The following is a 22268-nucleotide window of genomic DNA, read 5'->3' as shown; positions in this document are numbered from 1 at the left end:
GTGGTTTCGAATCCCCGGTTGTACGTGACAAGGAGTAGGGTCGCCTGTCCAACATCGTGGGTTTTCTCCGGGTCCTCCGGTTTCCTCCCACTGCTAAAGACCCCTATGCGCAAGCGAATTATTGAAATAAAATTAAACCATATGTTAGTCACGAAATGACCTAGTTTGTGTCGAGTGGAGTGATTTAAGTTTCATCAGAATCGGACAAAAATTGTGACCTTCGTATTGCATACTTTTACACAATGGTGAAATATTTAAAATCGGAAAAAAAAATTGTGATCTATAGAGAATCTGCAAGCTAAAAATGCCATTTTTCGAACAATCAGGGGCCATAATCCAGGAAGTTAAGTTCGGGTATCCGCGATTATCAAAAGGATCCATGATCTTAGTGTGTAATGGTGATATATTCACACATTTTTTTTTAAATCAGATAAAAATTGTGACCTCTACAAGGACCACAAGCTAAAAACGCGATTTTTCGTACAATCAAGGGTCATAATTCAGGAAGTTACTATCCGATATGCCGAATATCGAAAGGAACCAAGATCTTTGGGTTATTAACTTACATTTCAAGTTTCATAAAAATCAAAGAAAATTGTGACCTCTAGAGGGTCCACAACATTGATATACCATATTTTTACACTATTTGCGTACAAAGGGCGGCCATTTTGTCTGTCAGCTTTGGTCCGATATTTACGAAATTCGAACTCAACCAGCCTTAGGGTGTAATGGTGATATATTCGGATAAAAATTATGACCTCTATAGGGTCCACAAGCTAACAAACGCGATTTTTCGTACAATCAGGGGCCAAAATTCAGGAAGTTACGGTCCGATTTGCGCGAATATCAAAAGCAACCGAGATCTTTGGGTTATAAACTTACATTTCAAGTTTCATCAAAATATGGTATATCAAAATTGTGACCTCTATAGGGTCCACAATCTTGATATACCATATTTTTACGTTATTTGAGAATGAACGGCGGCCATTTTGTCAGTCAGTTTAGGGTAGATTTTCACGAAATTCGAACTCAGTCGTCCTTAGGGTGTAACGGTGATATAATATTACGGTTTTTTTTAAATCGGATAAAAATTATGAGCTCTATGGGGTCCACAAGCTAAAAACGTGTACGGTCCGATATACGCGACCATGGAAAGGAACCGAGATCTTTGGGTTATAAACATGCATTTCAAGTTTCATCAAAATCGGATCAAAATTGTGACCTCTAGAGTGTCCACAAGCTAAAAATGAGATTTTTCGTACAATCAGGCGCCATAATCCATGAAGTTATGGTCCGATACATGCCAATATCGAAAGGAACCGAGATCTTAGGGATATAAAGGTATATTTCAAGTTTCGTTGAAATCGGATAAAAAATTGTGACCTGTAGAGTGTCCACAAACAAATTGTAGACGGACGGGCGGTCAAACAGGGGCGATGACAATATACGTCCACATGAAAATGTGGGCGTATAAAAAGGTATGAATGCGCCAAGGTGTAGAAGGGAGCTAGACAGTATTTTCAGGAGCCATTCAATTCATTTATTATATAAATAAAGTGCTTACCGTGGGTGATTGAATATTGTGCTGCTACCAAAACCACCAAAATGAGTTCCTTCATATTGACTGAAAATATTCACATGCTTCCAATTACTTGTAACCAGAATCCATATTGCTAGGGAGATGGGCGTAGTTAATACATTTAGGGTAGCGTCCACACACACACAAAAAAAAAAAAAAAAAAAGAATTTGTTGCGGGGTCGGGAATTAAACAAAATCTTCTTAGGTCTGGTTTGTTAGGTTTTTTTTCGAACACTAGTGCTTTGTTTCAGTTAGGCAGTTTAAAAACATTAGAAAACAAAGTTATCAAAACATTTAAACAGGCCAAAAGATATTGACCACGGTCCAATACACCAAATATAGCCGTCTATAAAATACAGCTGTATTCTGGCTGCAGATGAGATGTAATAAGAACTGAATTATTCTGAAGGACCAAAATTCGTCAAAGCTAGTATCGAAATGAAATAAAATGTGTTTAACGAACTACTGTTCTGCCCCGACTGGGCTCATGAAGACGGACATACACCATAGAATTGGCTATGAGGAAAATTTTAAATTTTACCCCGACTGTTGCGCTACGACCTACTCTTATATCGAATTCCAGGTGACACGGGATCTTTTATGTGCACGACAATTTGTATACGGAACCTCGGGTTTCGTACTATCAAAACCACCATACGTTATCCCTTTTCATAGTCCGTCTGTCCTGATTGCCCGGTTGTACGTGAAAAGGAGTAGGGTCGCCTGTCCAACCTCGTGGGGTTTCTCCCGCCTGGTCCTCTGTTTTCCTCCAACTGCTAAAGAGCCCTACGCGCAAGCGAATTATTGAAATAAAAATGAACCATATGTTAGTCCCCAAATGACCCATTTTGTATTGAGTGGACGTTAAACTCACAAATATTGGCGATTTAGCTCCTTTAATAGTGTTTACCATCATCCAACTTTAATACCCTTTTCAAGTGTTAATTTAAATGTGCTAGAATATAATTTATATGAACTTAATTTTCAGTGGTATTCTACGTGATATCTGGAATGTCGTAGTATGACACGTATTTTGACATGTAAGAACCCCCCCCCCACACACACACACACACACAAACCATCACTTAAAGATACATTATGTAAGATTTAGATAAAGAACTAGCCATTCTTGCTATAATAGTTCGAAAGTAGATGATGTAAAATGAATAATTTGAACATTTCATTCAAATTACTCTATTGCAAGCGAAGATATTAGCCTTTGAAGGTTTGACAGACGTGTGCAATAATTTCAACCACCGTACCGGTTGATCGAAGCTAAGTCTCGGTCCTCCATATTTGATTAAATCAATGTATTGCTGAACCATTCTAATCTATTTAATACCGGAGAAATCTGATGCCATCGAGAGTTGATTAAGGCCTGGATCAGTTAATTAATGTCTAATTAATACTTTAGAAAACATTTCAGGCCTAAAGAAAGACCTGCAATAGGCAGATGTAGCTCTTGCATAATGCATGTTTAATAGATAAGATAAGATAAGATTTTATTGTATCATTGCATCCACCATAGACGATCATTTCTATAATACAATGTCATATAATGATTTTAGAAGCATCAAAAGTTGGTCGGTATAATGAAAATCAGTATAGAGCTAAAATGAAAATTATCTAAACTAGCCTGGAAAGTAAACAACTTCTTTCTAAAGTAAGTATTAGTATTTTAAATATATATATTATATTGAACAGGCGTGTTGGTTAACAGGTAACTCTGGTGCTCTTTCTTGGAGACACTTATGAAGCAACCTGACTAGCCATTTCGTTAGGGGGAGTTAGAACATTAATACTATTGCATGAGATGTGCGGATTGCTTTTGGAAATTGGCGTAAATTTGGAATTTATAAGATTGTTATATTTATTACAGTCAAATATGAAATGGTATTCATTTTCTATTTGATTATTATTACGTTGTTTACATAAACGTGCATGTGGCAGAATATGACACATCAAGGAAGGGTTGATGAAAACTGCCGCTTGCTGGTTTATCTATCCATGTTTGCTTTCCTATCGGTTCTTGCATAAGATTTACTGTTTAGCATATCTTTGCTTTAGTGTGTTTCGTTTAATTTGATCGGGAGACGTGTTCGTCGCCGTTAACGTCAACCGACAACACTGCAAGAATTGGCTGTGGCACTGCAAGAGGAGTGGGTCAGATTGCCACAAATCGTGATTTGACGGTTGATTAGGAGCATTGCTGAATGTCTGAGAATTGGTGGGGCAATTACTCATTATTAAGACAAAAATCAAAAACGTCCATTTTCACTTTTGACAGTGTATCTCTTTGCGAGTGAAATGGGGCCGACAGATAAGTCGCCCGTATGAACTGTTTATGTTCATGTGTAGGCAATTGGCCTGTTATTAACATACACTGGTTACCTCTAATAAAAACAGCAGTGCATTTCCGCAGTTTTGTATTGTTTCTGAATATCCCCTACTTTTTGTGAAAAGTATATGTCCAGAGATGTATGAATGCTACAATAAGCTAGACATCCCATGTTACTGGCACGCTTAGACATATTTAGAATGTATTTGCAATTGCTGATCGTACTTCTTTTTTCTTCCAATTTATCCCATCTGTCAATATTAATTTTGTTTTTGTTTTTGATAGCGTATGAACCCCAAATCTCTGCCCCATAAAGGGCTATCTGCTAAACAATAGAATGATAAAGTTTTATCATTACTGTAGAGGACAGGGATTCAGTACAGCATAGTTTCTGTCTTGTCGCATATCACGTTCGTTCGGCTTTTTTCATTTGGTCACATAATGCTGTTTTAAAGCTAGAATTATTAGTAATCGTTAATCCAAGATAATTGTACATTTCGGTGTTTTGGAGTTCAAATTCTTCAAAATAAAATTTATATACACACTTTTGCTTTTTACTTGTTTTAGAATTAAGGACAAATTATAAATTATTAATTGATTCTGTATATCGGCCCCATAAGAGGACAATAAAACTAAATCATCCGCAAACACAAGATGGAATAACGGTTTACCATTAAGCAGCGGGGTGTTAGCTGATTTTTGAAAAACATGGGGTTTAATGTCCCACTGTTCTGCTCCGAACTGGTGTAATGGAGACTGGCATACGCCATACAGTGTGCTATGAGGGAAATTTTGCCGGGACAGCAGCACTACGGCCAACTCTTATATTGAATTCCAAATGTCGAGGGATCTTTTACGTGCACGCCAATGTGTACACGGGACCTCGGTTTTTTTTATACCATCCAAACGGCTAGACAGCTCTCCTAATCAGACCCTCCGTCCTTCATCACTAACAAGGGGGAACTACGCCGTAAAATCTGGATGAACTTTCTAGGCCAAGGCAGGGATCGAACACCCGACCTCCAGACTACCTGATTTTTTAAGGTAGTTTTGTAGATCGTTAACATATATATTAAACAGGGTTTGACTCATGTTAGAATCCTGCTTGACACCAAACGTTGAAGAAATTGCCTTGGATAATTTATCATTAGATTTTACCTTATAAGTTGTTTTATGATACATCGAGGGGCACGGTGGCTAATTGGGCAAGACGCTGGGTCGTTAGCCTGGAGGTCGGGTGTTCGATCCCTGCACTGGCTGAGAAAGTTCACCCAATTTTTCCGTCGTGATTCCCCCTTGGCAGGACGGAGGGCCTGACAAGGATAGCTGTCTAGTCATTCGGATGACATGAAAAACCGAGGTCCCGTGCACACATTGGCATTCACGTAAAAGATCCCTTGTCAGCTGGAATTCGATATAAGCGTAGACCGTAGTGCCGCTGTCTAGGCAAAAAAAAAAAAGAAATTTCCCTCATAGCACACTGTATGGCATAGCCCAGTTCGGAGCAAAACAGTAGGACGTTAAACCCCATTTCATTTCATTTCATGATACATCGATTGTATAATATTATATACTTTACCGTATATATTAAGTTTAACTAATTTGTAGAGAAGTCCAGCTTGCCATACTGAATCAAATGCTTTTTTGAAATCGACAAAACATAGGTACAAATTTTTCTTTTCGTATAATATTCGGTTAATAATGGTCCAGGGCATGCTTCCGCCTGAGAGATTTTTGAATCTAGAGTCACTGAAAGGCCATTTCCTGGGCTTTATGGATGATTTTGCAGAATTCTGATGGTCAGAAAACATGAGGAAAATTGAGTACTACGCATGGGATTTATTAAGAAGTTTGCAAGAATGTACAAAGTACTACGAATCTATGACAACTTATGAAAGTAATAATGTTACATCATGAACATAGACCTATATCTTCCATATAATGTTGTGGTGAATATACGTAAATTATCAATAATATGACTATGTCCTCATATTTTCATCAAGCATCCGAGTTAAGTCAAGTTTTACCACCGATCGGCGATGTTGCCAAGCCCGATCGTGTCCGTCACGTCACACAAGAGTCATTAGTTCATTGAGATGTTCTTGTTTCATTACTGAATGCAAAACAGTTTTTACTAATCTGAGCTTTGAAAAAATGGCTCGAACTGTGATATCCAATCAAAGCAATCACACGTATACACAGATATTTTTATTATTTGGGATTTTCCCCCTACTATTTTGCTATTGTTAGTTTACCTCATTAATTCATTTAGTCGGGTTCATTCTCATGCGGTTCGAAAAATAATCCATGGTTTATTTTGCAATATATTTCTACTTTATTAAATGATGTTTCATCAATCAAAGGGTTTCAATATATATACCCATTCCCTAGGAAAATGTTGTTTCATAACTTTTGTCATCAAAATTTGACATTAGAATAGCGCCCGAAAATGATGTTTATCTAATGGTAGATTTACGTTAAAATAGTAGGTTCGATTTCCATCATTTTGCTGGTCAGGAAATGACCTAATTCTGACGTAAAGTTTATAGAATTTTCTGTCATTAATGTAACGTAAGTGACATAAACTTTACGTAAAATTTACGTTAGATATACGTCGGAAAACGACATAAACTTTACTTTAAATTTACGTCAGAAAATGGCGTAAAAATGATGCAAACTTTACCTTAGATTTACGTCATATCCTGACGTTAAATTGTCGTTAAAAAGATGAGCAAAATGATGGTGGAGTGACGAACCATTTTAACGTAAATTTTACGTAAATTTAACGTCATGATGTTATGTGGGTAGGTTTTCATATAATATTTAATTCCTTTAAAACTATTAGGGCTTTCAGGAAATCACTGAAAATATTTGTTGAAATCCCCGGTGGTCCCAGGGTTTACTCTAAATCACTGAAATTTTCAGTCATTTTCTGAAATCCCTCATTACGCAGATTCACTGTTATATTTATACACTATTGTTTTTAAAAAGCAAAATCTGAGACATTGTGGCATTGGTGGTCTGAAACCTAAGTTATGAAATTTCTACACTGGATAATCGAGTATTGCGAAGGGCAGGTAATGCACAGACATAAACAAAATTCTTGTTTTTTCTTGTCGAATGTTACTATTACTAGCCCATAGGGTCTAAATTGTAAATTTAATCGACGGAATAACAGTTCAATGAAGATTAGGCCGTTGTAAAACGTTTTTACTCTTTAGAAATAACTGATGAAATAATGTTCGCTTAGAGCTGACAGGTATGTTCTAATTCATGAATTCATGTATTCAATCATTCATATTGATATTCATAATTTCATATATGTAACAGTAACAGCCACAGACATTGCCTGCTAGTGACTCAGTAGTGTTAGCTAAGTAGGCCCTACTTTTATTTAAACGAAGCTGATGTGATTGTTGTTAAATATAAACCCTTCATGATTAAGTTTTCTCAAGTTATACAAATAATGTTAAATTTAGTTTTTCCAAATTGATTTTAATTTAGATCTAAATTGTATGATTAGTTTTGTTGGCAGCTTGTTGACTGACTGATCTGACTACCCTAACCCTAACCCTAACCCATAATAATGAAAAGAGGAATGAAAAAAGTAGTCAGATCAACCAACAGCGCCGTTTGGTTTTAATGAATAGAACAAAAAAATGTGAAAATTATTTTCATTGATGTCAGAAATATGTGACGTCATTGATTAGACGCGTCATACATGATACTTGTAGAAATATTTCTGAGACTCGTTAATCTCGCCTTGGCAAGATTTGGTAAGCTGACATGCGCATTGCCAGTTTTGCCCAGTGTATCCGGTTCCAGTCTGAATTTTTTTTTATCAACAGTCTTAGGGTGACAGTTTTAGTTACGCTCCTGTCACCTGTGTTACCGGAAAAGAGCTTTCCTCAAGTACCTCGCTCCGCGCGATGCTTTGGAGCTTTGCTCTATAATAATTGCCACAACGGCAATGCGGTACTGGCATACACACAGACTAATCCAGAATTTTCTGAAAGGAGAGTAGGGGAGTGGTTTCAGAAATTTTAGATCTGCATTGGGGGGGTTGGATGGCTGAATGGTTAGCGTGCGCGCACTGTATCATAAAGTCTGTCATTAAGTCAACTGGCGTGGTTTCAAATCCCCGGTTGTACGTGGCAAGGAGTAGGGTCGCCTGTCCAACCTCGTGGGTTTTCTCCGGGTCCTCCAGTTTCCTCCCACTGCTGAAGACCCCTACGCGCAAGCGAATTAATGAAATCAAATTAAACCATATGTTAGTCCCGAAATGACCTAGTTTGTGTCGAGTGGACGTTAAACCCCTTCTCTCTCTCTCTCTTTAGATCTGCATTGAAGTGTTGTTTAGTGATGTCATCGCAGACAAATGATCTATAGTAAGATTATACAGTGCAGGAGAAAGCAACGGGACTGAGAACTCAGAGAAGGCACGTCCCAATCTCACGCCAGCGCTGACTGACCGCTAGAGCTCGACACTTTATTCACAGTGCATGCGACCACCCAACCAAGGATTTACATAGTTGTAAAAATTAACCTGAATATTTTCCATCAACTAAATTACTAATCTAAAATTGTTTCATTGGCATTTAGTAATTAAACTTAGATAATAATATATATGTACAGGTCACAATTCTGTGAAATAAAATTACTGCTTATTACTGAACGACGTTTCTACTAGGCTTCTCTAGTCATTAAAGGAGCTAAATCGCTAATATTTTGGATCTAGAAATTGACACAAATGGGTCGCAACGTATATAATAATGTAATATGAATGTATATAAACCGATTTACATCCAATCGTTTCTGTTTTTACGTCAATTTCTAATCACTTATATTCGGAGAAATACTCCAGAAGTCTCAATCCAATGGCAATCTCTAGCATCTTGTCTTAATTATTGGATATCAGAAGCCGATCTTTTCCCCGTAAGATCACAACATCAATGTTGATTTAAATTGACAAATAATTCGTGTTTTCAATGTCAAAGATTTTGGATGATATTGAGTTAGAGACTTAGCTACTTTAAATTAAGCAATGATGAAATAGAAAAATATAACAATTTAAACAAAACAATATTTACATGAAGCAAAAATACTTGGTTAATATAATATAACAAGACAATATGTAAAAAACAGTTGCAACATAGCTCAAATAAGCAGTAATTGTATTCGCATTGTGACCTGTATATTACTAAGAATCTTATCTATCTAAATATTTCCAATAAAATCCTATTTTTATTTTAGGACAAAATGAATGAATGACAGCGCTCCTTCCAGACAGACGACAAAATGAGTAGGGCATCTGTTGAATTGTGGGCTAAAGCTGAACCGTTTAGTTACGGAGCTATACCAGTAGCTCCGCATCCACGATTAACTTTTACGGTAAAATGTTTTTACATGTTTGTCGTTCGTTGGGGCAATAAACTGAGGTTCTGTGTAGGCCTACACATTGGTGTGCAACCGTGCGCATAATAAAGAACCCTTGATAATGAGAATTTGATATAAGAGTAGGCTGGAGGCAAAATGTCCGTCTCCATTAGCCCAGTCGGTGCAGAACAGTAGGATGTTAAACCCCCATTTTTTATAGCCCACATTGGAAATGTGGTCGTATATATTGCCGTCGCCCCAGTCCGTACGTACGTAACGGTATTTCCGTCATCGACAGTTTCTTGTGAACACTCTACAGACTACATTTATCATCTGATTATTTTAAAATTGATATATGTTGTTTACATTAGTGAGGTGAAGAAGCCTATTGATTTTCAGTGATTTCTGATAATTACTGCCAGAGTTATGGCCCTTGATCACTTTGAAAAATCTTGTACATGTATAGTGTTCTAGAGGCTAGAAGTTAAAATCCGACTGACGTTAAATTTATACACAGTGTTCAAGGTCATGAGATGAAGAAGCCTATTGATTTTCAACGATAGCCGATATTTACTGCTAGAGTTAGGCCCTTGATCACTTTGAAATTTCTTATGGACGCTCTAGAGGCTAAAGTTAATATCCGATTGACTTTAGATTTATACACAGTGTTTAAGGTCATGAGCCAAAACCCAGTGATTTTCAATGATTTCAGATAATTACTACCAGAGTTATGGCCCTTAATCACTTTGAAAAGTCTTGTGGATGCTCTAGAGACCAAAGTTATCATCCAATTCTCTTTAGATTGATAAACAGAGTTTAAGGTCTTGAGACCAACACATGTATTGATTTTCAATGAATTTTGATAACTTGAACAACTAAATCCATGATATTAAATGTTTCATAGATTAAATGTTAGCAGGGGGCAGAACTAAAAGCCAAACAAATTCTAATCTAATCAGATTTTAGTGTATTTTAGATGTTTCATTACCGACAATAGAAAAAATATGCGACAACTCTTGTTGACTGCTGGGATGACTTAGCTGCTTTGGGCGTATGTTTCGTTGCCTGGCAACCTATCTTATTTTCATTTCAGGAGCCTAGGTAGCTAAGTGAGCAAGACATTGGCTCGATCCAGTCATTGGCCGAGAAAGTTCATCAGGATTTTCCCACATGGTTTCCCCGTGTCATTGGTGCAGAACAGAGGGCCTCACAAGGACAGCTGTCTAGTCCTTCAGATTATACGAAAAACCGAGGTCCTGTGTATACATTGGCATGCATGTAAAAGATCCCTTAGCAGTTGGAATTTGATATAAGAGTAGGCCATTGTGCCACTGTCTGGGCGAAATTCCCTCATAGCACACAGTATGGCGTATGCCCGTCTTCATAAGCCCTGTCAGTGCAGAACAGTACTTCGTTTTTCATTTTTATTTTGTGACATTCATGTCCTGCACTACTGACAAGGGGAAATTTTGCTGCAAAATCTAGAGGAATTGAACCAAGGACTTCCTGGTTAGTGAGTCAATGACCTACTCATTGAGGCACTGTGGCTCCAAACTCTTTTAAATTTCGGTATGTATTAATCAGTATTATTTATTTTTTCAGAATATCAGAAAGATTGTCATTTATGCAAGAAATAAAGGGGCAGCAGGATTTCCTAAACTAAGGTCAGAATTATAGAAATATTGCTAGTTTTTATTCTCACATGTTGGAACTTTGACAGGGCACACAGTAAACTATGTTTTTTATTTAATGCATGGAAATGAGCTGGGGTTTACCGTACATGTACTAATGTTCTGCTCCGACTGGGCTATTCAGTGTGCTATGAGGGACATTTTGCCCAGACAATGGCACTCCAGCCTACTTTTATTTAGAATTCCAATTGTCAAGGCTCGTTTACGTGCACGTCAATGTGTACAGGGGACCTGTTTTGTTTTTTAACCTTCCAAACAACTAAAGTATACGTTGTCCCTTGTCCGGCCCTCCATTTGCACCGCTGACAAGGAGGAACCATGCCGGGAAAATCTCAATGGACTTTCTTGACCTCCTGGTTAGCGAGCCAACGTCTTACTCAGTGGGCTACCGTGACTTATAAGAAGGATGCCTGGGCAGTTTTAATAAACTCTTTTCACTTCTATGTCATTAAACAATCCATTTTGCTTATCGAGCTTGAACAACGAATAAAGAGACAGAATGTGTTTCTGTTTTCTGGATTCAAATTTTGAATAACGAATAACGAGACAGAACAGGATTGAAATGAAATTATTATTCTTGCTCAGAAATTTCATATCATTATTGTCCATCTATCAAGTAAACTATTTTATTTAATTGACTCATAAGAAGGATGGGGGGTTGGATGGCTGAATGGTTAGCGTGCGTGCGCTGTATCATAAAGTCTGTCATTGAGTCAACTGGCATGGTGTCAAATCCCCGGTGGTACGTGATAAGGAGTAGGATCGCCTGTCCAACCTTGTGGGTTTTCTCCGGGTCCTCCGGTTTCCTCCCACTGCTAAAGACCCCTACGCGCAAGCGAATTATGTAAATAAAATTAAACCATATGTTAGTCCCGAAATGACCTAGTTTGTGTCGAGTGGACATTAAACCCCATTTCTCTCTCTCTCTCTCTCTCATAAGAAGGATGCCCCAGCCATAAAAAACCTAATTAATACATGGCCAATAAAAAAGTAATTCAATGTTTTCGAAATAAATAGAAAACTTTCATACATATTCAGTAGACATCAAGCTATTTGTTAAAATTATAATTGGAGATTAATAAGTATTTTCGATTTTAATTTTCATATAGCACATTCTATTGTTAATTTAAACACTATTTTATATTAATTTAAACACTATTTTATATTAATTTAAACATTTTATATTAATTTAAACACTATTTTATATTAATTTAAAACTATTTTATTAATTTAAACATTATTTTAATTAATTTAAACACTATTTTCTTTTCATTTAAACACTATTTTATATTAATTTAGCACCACACTATTTTATATTAATTTAAACACTATTTTATATTAATTTGAACACTATTTTATATTATCTTTATGAATTTAAATACTATTTTATTAATTTGAAAACTATTTTATATTAATTTGACCACTTTTATTTATTAATTTTATTAATTTAAATACTATTTTATTAATTTGAAAACTATTTTATATAAATTGAAATACTATTTTATATAAATTGAAATACTATTTTATATAAATTGAAATACTATTTTATATAAATTGAAATACTATTTTATATAAATTGAAATACTATTTTATATAAATTGAAATACTATTTTATATTAATTTAAATACTATTTTATATAAATTGAAATACTATTTTATATTAATTTAAATACTATTTTATATAAATTGAAATACTATTTTATATTAATTTAAATACTATTTTATATACTACTTTATTAAGTTAAACAGTATTTTATATTAATTTTATGAATTGAAATACTATTTTATATTAATTTAACACAACTATAATACTATTTATATTAATTTAAAACTACTTTATTAAGTTATTTATATTAAATTAAAACTACTTTATTAAGTTATTTATATTAATTTAAAACTACTTTATTAAGTTATTTATATTAATTTAAAAATACTTTATTAAGTTATTTATATTAAATTAAAACTACTTTATTAAGTTATTTATATTAAATTAAAAATACTTTATTAAGTTATTTATATTAATTTAAAAATACTTTATTAAGTTAAAGCTACTTTATTAAGTTTATACTATTTATATTAAATTAAAACTACTTTATTAAGTTAATTCTATTTATATTAAATTAAAACTACTTTATTAAGTTAATTCTATTTATATTAAATTAAAACTACTTTATTAAGTTAATTCTATTTATATTAAATTAAAACTACTTTATTAAGTTAATTCTATTTATATTAATTTAAAACTACTTTATTAATTTAAACAATATTTTATTCCATTGAATAATTTTATTCCATTTTTTAAAAAATGACTTATTAATTTAACTTTATTAAGTTAATTCTATTTATATTAAATTAAAACTACTTTATTAAGTTAATTCTATTTATATTAAATTAAAACTACTTTATTAAGTTAATTCTATTTATATTAATTTAAAACTACTTTATTAATTTAAACAATATTTTATTTCATTGAATAATTTTATTCCATTTTTTAAAAAATGACTTATTAATTTAAACAGTGTCTTAAGAACATCAATAAACAATGGAAATACTAAATTAGTAGTTTACCTCTTTTCTATTTTGATAAATAAATATATAAATATATAACCTACCAGACATTGATACACGCAACTTCAAGACAACCCCCAGGATAATATCAGCAACAATCTTGCAAAGCTTTGACGCTGTAGCGGCACAGAGGTCAGCAATAAACTTACAGCAATATACCACAGTTTATATAACGACTTTGACGACCGCATTTTTAAAAAAAAATTGATCTTTTGATCAAATTTAACCTCTAAATATCCACACCTTAGGATGTATGGGTGTGTTTTAGTTGGAACGAAAATGGTAATTTAAAGCTTCAAGGTAAACTCATTAAGTTAAAACTATTTTTTAAATGTTTATCTTATTTTAATCTGCATATAATATATGAATAATCACCTGAAGTTCAGTCACTCAAATAAACTCATATGACCTATTCTGATTTGAACAGTCTCAAAAATAAATGTCTGAGTACGTATGAAATTTAAGCTCCAAAATATAGAGGGATGGTGTATTTACCGTGTCTCAAAATTTCAAAACTGCTAATCGGGACACGTGACCCTTTTAAGATTTTGGGTCAATTTTTCATTGGGTGATCTGATAATTGATTCCTGTTCCTTTAGAAGTCTAAACAGTGAATGACCTATGTGCTGTACTTGATAACGAAAGGTAACTTTCACCTAAACATTATTTTTATAAAATAAAAGTCTGGTTTTATCCAGACACCGCATAATACAGCTTGGGACACCGGTCTCCATTTCCAGATGAAGACTGACAGGTTTAAGTTGTTTGAACAATATCTCATATGTTGAGTTAATTGCTCGGCCCTAAGGTAGAGAATTTTAAGGGATTTTAACAAAAAATTAAGCAGTTTTATTCTCCAAAATCGGGATTGACCCTTTAACCCAGGTCACTGTTCCTTGACGTTTGCTTCTGGCTTTCACTTCCAGTGAATCCAAGAATAGCGGAATTCCAGGTCTATAATACAGTGTTATAAAGTGACGTATCCATAGCAATAATAACCGACAAGATCTATTCACATGAATTCGTCAGTCTAGTATTATTGTCCACCAAGCTTTTATATAAATTGATTCATTTGATTGTAAAAATCTCCAATCTGATTATAACACAGATCCTATTTCGCTTCGTGTTTTTTATAGTTCAAAATTTTGTTTTACTTGTCTTTACTACACTAGGATCTGGAAGAGTTGTTATCATTGACTTGTTTTGGATGATGTTCGGGACTAGCCAATGAAACGGTCTGTTACGGCGAGCTTTAGACGTGTTTTGCACGGAAATCTGGGTAATCTACTAGTAACATCAATGCTGATTGGTTAATCAAATGTCAGATAACATAGGTCAAAAGCCGCTCGTATGACCTCTGACGTGACCTATCCCCACAACCGGTCAGATTTTCATGTAGTGTAGGCCATCGCATATGCGCGTTGTATCATAAGGCCTGTCATTGAGTCAACTGGCGTGGTTTCGATTCCCCAGTTGTACGTGACAAGGAGTAGGGTCCAACCTTGTGGATTTTCTCTCTTTTGGATATGATTTTTTATTCTGATAACTACACCCACAACACGGCAAAATGCATAATTTGTAGAACTGATCTCTGAGTAGGCCTATGGTGTTGACAGAGAAAGTTCATGGATTTTTCAACGTGGTTCCCTCTTGTCAATGGTAAAGGGCGAAAATCCTGGAAAGCAGCAATGCATAGTCCTTTGGATGGGACTAAAAAAACCTGAGGTTCTGTGCATGTAAATAAAACTGTGACAGGTGGAAATCGAAATAAGAGTAGACCATAGTGTGTGCCACTGCCTGAGCAAAATTGCCCCATATAGCACATTACATAGCATTATCCGTCTTCATTAGTCCAGTTGTTTTCAGTACACTAGAACGGTAAACCCCCATTTCATTTCATAAACTGATGAGACATCCTTTATATAAGTTAATTAAATGAAAAACACAGTTTACTTGACAAATGGATATTGATGATATGAAATGTATAAGAAAAAATTATTATTTTGTTTTAATCCCGAACGAATAATGAAATACGAGTTAACTTCACACTGCCAAAGTTTATTTCTTTTGTTTACAGTTATGGTGTGTGGAAACATATCGCTTGTAATAAACTCCATATAACGGAAGATCTCGCATGGATGTAAGTGTTTTTTTTTATTTTTTATAAACAATATTTTTTATTCAGGTTGTCTGAATGGGATTGGGGAACAGGCATAGCCTATGTAAAACCCCTTAATCTTTGTATAGCCCTTTCCGGACAGGTGTTCTCTGCCCGCGGCGCGATTACATCCATTGCATTGTGTGACATAATACTACTTCCGGGGGGCATTTTCTAGAACGATCGATAACAAAGCTCAACATAGACGACAAACAAAGAGAGAATGAGCCAGCAGTGCGGAAAGAATTGGATTTTAGCGAGTTGGGAGGTCCAGTAGTCTTAGATCATAAAAGTCTAAACTATTAATTAGACATAAATTAACTTATCCAGACCATAATCAACTCTCGATGTCATCGCTAACATGCCATTTGTTTATTGGATTAGGATCCGGTTTTCTGTCATCGCTAGCCTGCGATGTTTATTGAATTAGGATCCTGTTTTCTGCTCAACTTTCATTCATGCTTTAATCATGAAATGGATAATCGAGACTATGTTTTTTTATCGTACTGACTTTAGTTATGATGATTGAGGCTAGGCCAAAAATTCAATCGCTAAAATTTTCAGCAAATTCCCTTTACATTATCTAGTTTTTATACGCCCACATGGAAATGTGGTCGTATATTGCCGTCGCCCCCCGTCCGTCGGTCCGTCCGTCCGTCGTCCACAATTTCTTGTGAACACTCTACAGAATACATTTATCATCTGATTGTTTTGAAATTGATATATGTTGTTTGCATTAGTGAGAAGAAGCCTATTTAATTTCACGAACTTCCGTTAATTTTTTCTGGAGTTATGGCCTTTGTTTCACTTTTTTGCACCTTGTGAACACTCTAACGACAAAAGTTATCAACCGATCTATATGAAATTTATATGCATCATTTAAATTAGTAAAACAAAGAAGCCTATTGAATTTCAGCAATTTTTGTTAATTACATCTAGAGTTATGGCCCATGTTTCACTTTGTTGAATCTTGCGAACGCGCTAATGACAACAGTTATCATCCGATCTGTTTGAAATTGATACGCATCATTTAAATTAGTTCAACGAAGAATTCTATTGAATTTCAGCAATTTCCGTTAATTACGCCGTGAGTTATGGCCCTTGTTTCACTTTGTTGTATCTTGTGAATGCTCTAACGACAAAAGTTATTATCCGATCTGTATGAAATTTATATGCATCATTTAAATTAGTAAAACAAAGAAGGCTATTGAATTTCAGCAATTTCCATTTATTACATGTAGAGTTATGGCCCTTGTTTTACTTTGTTGAACCTTGTGAATGTTCGAGCGACAAAGGTTATCATCTGTTCTGTATGAAGTTTTTATGCATTATTTGAATTAGTAAAACGAAAAAGCCTGTTGAATTTCAACAATTTCTGTAGATTACTTCCAGAGTTACGACCCTTGTTTTAGTTTTTAGAACCTTGTGAACCCTCAGACGACAAAAATTATAATGTCATCTGTATGAAATTGTCTATTAAATACCCCTAATTACCTACAAAAGAATAAATATGTGACAACCCTTGTCGACCGCTCGGACGATTTAGCTGCTGTGGGCGTATGTTTTGTTGCCTGGCAACCTATCTTTAACTATTATAGTGAGAACTGCCAGCTCTTTATCTAATCTCCCATAATGTAATCCTTATAAGACATATAGAAATAGATTTCACAAATTAAAAACACTTATATGGATATACTACTTCTGAATTTATTAACATGCTACGTTTCGATACACATACAGATATCGTTTTTGAGCAAATAATGATATTTAACAAAAATGTGGTGCAATATATAGATAACAATTGGAAACCATATAACAGATTAATCATTAATTTAGAATTAACAAGATGAGAGAAGTAATAATATGGATAAACAATTACAAAGGATTAACAAGATAAAAGACTGTAATGTATTGATAACAATTAGAAATTATTTGAATTTAGCAGATCAAACTAATAATTATAAGAGATTAACGGGATGATAGATAGTAATATATAGATGACAATTAAACACTAATTAGCAGATGAAACCATAACTACAAGATTGAAAGGGGGTTAACCGCACAGGCACGAAATCGAAAAGTAGGGGAAGGAAACCATACCCTGATAAAAAACACTTAAATCAAGTTAGCGAATGAGTTGCATATTGTTTCATAAAAAAGAGTCATGATGTAGTAAACATTAAATTCGAGGTTGATAACAGATATCTTGTGGGAAATTTCTCCAGCAAATTTCCACTGACCATATAAGGGTGGGTTTCGTAGCCATTTGGCTCAATTAACCAATCTCTCTAATTATTTACATCATATTTGACCAATTGGATAATTGAAGGTCCAAAACCCCAAGCTACAAAACTATCAGTATCATACTTGTGAGAATTCGTCAGACAGCAGCTTGATTCTATCAGCAGAGTCACTCCAGCAAGTCTGGCTGGCTAGTGTTTGAGAATGACTTTAGTATTGTAATCTATACTATGCTTGTATCCATGTATCCGGCTATGATATATAAAATGTAAAAACAAACTGTTGCATTGTTATTCCTGGAAAGACAAACGTCTTAACTAACTGAGATAGACAAGAAGAAGTAAATACACAACATAAAGGGAAAGCAAAGACGATCACAAGGCTACTAAGATATGTAGTAAGAAAAAATGCATGGGTCATATATAGGATGTTGTGACCAGATTTGATGCCCGCTCTCCACGTCTGACAGAAAGACCCATGGTGCTACAAAAAAGACATCGGCATAAGACAGATCGGTGTGGAGGAGCTCTGAAATTTTCAACTAAAATAAGGCAATAAATGATCAAGTATACAGCTGAAATTTCAGGTTAGGGCTAGCGAATCCATTCAAGGACATAATTAGGAGTTGTTGATATTCTCTTAGATATCCAAAAAAAAACAATGGCTAACTATAGTGAACAATACTCTCGTAAGATAAATATTAGAGTACTAGGCCTGGATTATGGCCCATGATTGTAGCTTGTGGACCCTATAGAGGTCACAGTTTATATCTAATTTTAAAAACGTTTAATTTAACAACTTTTAAAGATTTGGTAAAGGACTGTGCAATTGAACCAAATACATTCAGCGATCATCAACGAATAGTAGGGGGGTTGGATGGCCGAATGTGTGTATGCAGTATCATAAGCTCTGTCATTGAGTCAACTGGCATGGTTTCGAATCCCCAGTTGTACGTGACAAGGAGTAGATATATGATCTGTTGATTCAAAAAGAGGCTCTGGACAATGGATTTTTAATAACAACCTGATATCAGATAAAAAAAATTCTGACTACTATTCAAAATTTTTAAATAATTATATATCAATAATTAATTGGGTTTATTTTTTAACAGTGATCAAAAAATTAAACAGACATGCATTATCAAAATTGAATGGTCAGCTTTAAACTGGACACAAGAAGAAATTGGATGATTTTTGGTGATTTTAAACAATTTTTACTAATTTTTACACAAAGATTTGATATTGAATGAATGTGAAAGAAATTAGTGCTAAACACACAAGATAACCATATTGGTCTAGAAAATACAAAGATACATTATGGGAGATTAGATAAAGAGCTAGTAGTTCCCTCTATACATGTAATAGTTAAAAACTAGATAATGTAAAGGGAATTTGCTGAAAATTTCTGTCAAATTGATCCACCCTGAACCGAGAATTTTAGGCCTAGCCTCGTTCATCAGTACTATAGTCTGTACGATAAAAAAGATAGTTTCGATAATCCATTTTCTTTTTATTTAATCGTCGAATTATAATCCAATAAATATTGTAGGCTAGCGATGCCATCAAGAGTTGATTATGGTCTGGATAAGTTAATTAATGTATTATTATACATTTAGATAACATTTTATGCCTAAAGAAAGACCTGCAATAGGCAGATTTAGCTCTTGCATAATGTATGTTTAATGAACGCTATCAGTAAATGGAAGGATGAATATCATGATAAGAAAGATAAAAGTGGGCTTTGGGATTATGTTAAATTTAAAATTAAAAATAAATTTGATATTGAATGAAGGTGAAAAATTAATGCTATATACAAGAAACCCAGATTACAGTGTAATATAAGAAATGTATGGTCTAGAAAATAAAATTTCATTTGTAAGTTAAAGGGGGGTTGGATGGCTGAATGGTTAGCACGCGTGCGTTGTATCATACGGTTTGTCATTGAGTCAACTGGTGGGGTTTCTATTACCCGGTTGTACGTGACAAGGAGTAGGGTCGCCTGTCCAACCTCGTGGGTTTTCTCCGGTTTCCTCCCACTGCTAAAGACCCCTACGCGCAAGCAAATTATTGAAATAAAATTAAACCATATGTTAGTCCCGAAATGACCTAGTTTGTGTCGAGTGGACGTTAAACCCCATTTCTCTCTCTCTCTTTCTCTGTAAGTTAAACATTCGTGATGAAAAAACATACAAGTAATTTGATTACATTGAAAAGAAACTTGATCAAATTTATGATATAAAAATCAAACGGGCCATCTTAAGATCTAAAGCGGGAGTGGTACGAATAAGATGAAAAAGAAACAAAATTATCCCAAAAGTAAGAGAAACAAATAAGATATCAACGTCATTAAAAGTAATTACTTGCCCAAAGGGAAATACTATTATTCAAATCTTTATTCAGATAATAATAGAATTGTACCAAGAATACTGGTCTCTTATTAAACATACATGATGCAAGAGTTAAATCTGTCTATTGCAGGTCTTTCTTTAGACCTGAGATTTTATAAATTATTAATTAGACATTAATTAACTTATCCAGACCATAATCATCTCTCGATGTCATCACTAGCCTGTGATATTTATTGGATTTGAATCCGATATGCTGCTCAATGCTCATTGATGATTAAATAAAAACTGGATAATTGAGGCTGTGTTTTTTATCGTACCGACTTCAGTAATGATGATCAAGACTAGGCCTAAGATTCATTCGCTAAATTCTCGACTCAAAGTGGATCAATTTGACTTAATTTCTCTTTACAAATGGGTTCGTCTGTCTGTCCGTCAAACTTTTTGTGACACAATAACTCAACTTCTAATTGAGCTAGAATGTTCAAACTTGGTGTGGGTGTTTATTAGGTCAATACCTTGATGAAGTTCGATAATGAGCATTTTCTGCTCAGGGTAAGCAGAGCGATAAGCAATTTGATTGGTCGAAATTTTTGAACACAATAACTCTCCTTCTAATAGAGGTAGTATGTTTAAACTTTGTGCAGGTGTTCATTAGGTGAATGTCTTGATGGAGTTCGATGATAAACATTGTCTGCTTACGGTAAGCAGAGATAAGCAATCTGATTGGTTGATGATTTGGGGCACGATAACTTTGTTTTTGATTAAGTGAGAGTGATGAAACTCCAAAGTATAGATTCATTATATCATTACCTTGACTAAGTTTGATGATGAGAATTTTCTGCTTAAGCAATTTGATTGGTCAAGACTTCGGAACAGAACAACTCTGGTTTTAAAGGTAAAATGTTTACACCTGATGTAGATGTTCATTAGGTGAATGTCTTGATTGAGTTCAATGATTAACATTTCAAGCTAAAGCTAGGCAGAGCTAAGAAATTTCATTGGTCGATGCTTTGGGACAAGATAACTCTGATTCTATCTGATAGAGAGTGAAGAAACTTAGAGTATAGTTGATAATCAGTTTGATTGCTTGATACTTTTGAAAAAAATAAATGTGTGATTAATTAATATGTGTAATCTATTTATTTTGGGATTTCGGCGGGGGACATCAGCCTCACTGTTGACTTGTTAACTATTATAGTGAGGACTACCAACTCTCAATCTAATCTCGCATAATGTATCTTTAATACTATAAGTTTGAACAAAAGCAATGGTCAGAGTCAGAAAAAACCTTGATTATTAAACTAATCCAAAAACCGGGCAAAGCTTAATCACTTCTATCGGTGGCTAAGTGGGTAAGACGCTGGCTCGCTAGCCTGGAGGTCGGGTGTTCGATCCCTGCATTGGCTGAGAAAGTTCATCCCTATTTTCCGGCGTGGTTCCCCCTTGTCAGTGATGCAGGACGAAGGGCCTGACAAGGACAGCTGTCTAGTCGTTTGGATGGGATGAAAAACTGAGGTCTCGTGTACATAATGGCGTGCACGTAAAAGATCCCTTGGCAGTTAGAATTTGATATAAGAGTAGGCCATAGCGCCGCTGCCTGGGCAAAATTTCCCTCATAGCACACTGTATGGCGTATGCCCGTCTTCATTAGCCCAGTTTAGGAGCAGAACAGTAGGACGTTAAACCCCATTTCATTTCATTTCATTTCTAACTTGCACCCCATGACACTTCTAAATGTAGATGTAAAAACTAGCAAGTAAGATTTTATCATTAAGATCAAAGGCTTTTCTTCAATACTTTAACAATATGAATCTAAATACTTTTATCCCTTGAAGTCATGTACAGATCACTGATTTTATCTCACTATCATTAAGAAAGTAACTGATTTTCTGTAAGCCCTAGACCTTAAAAAAGCTTTTGATAACATCAGCCATAAATATTTGCTTTCTGTTTTAAATGCAATTATTTAA

General features: G+C 34.6%; 1 protein-coding gene across 1 annotated transcript in view; it reads left to right on the top strand.

Annotated features, from left to right (window-relative positions):
• Positions 1–7006: 7006 nt before the first annotated feature.
• The window catches only part of LOC126824188 (TBCC domain-containing protein 1), a 39154-nt gene continuing 23892 nt past the window's right edge, over positions 7007–22268 (top strand). The window contains exons 1-4 of the mRNA XM_050553372.2: positions 7007–7176; positions 9171–9308; positions 10896–10957; positions 15630–15692. Of these exons, the coding sequence (XP_050409329.1) occupies positions 9216–9308; positions 10896–10957; positions 15630–15692 (218 nt within the window). The 5' untranslated portion in view covers positions 7007–7176; positions 9171–9215. The remainder of the gene's footprint in view (positions 7177–9170; positions 9309–10895; positions 10958–15629; positions 15693–22268) is intronic.

Source organism: Patella vulgata, chromosome 6, assembly GCF_932274485.2.
Source record: "Patella vulgata chromosome 6, xgPatVulg1.2, whole genome shotgun sequence".
NCBI classification, from domain to species: Eukaryota; Metazoa; Mollusca; class Gastropoda; family Patellidae; genus Patella; species Patella vulgata.
This window is presented reverse-complemented; position numbering and strand designations above follow the sequence as displayed.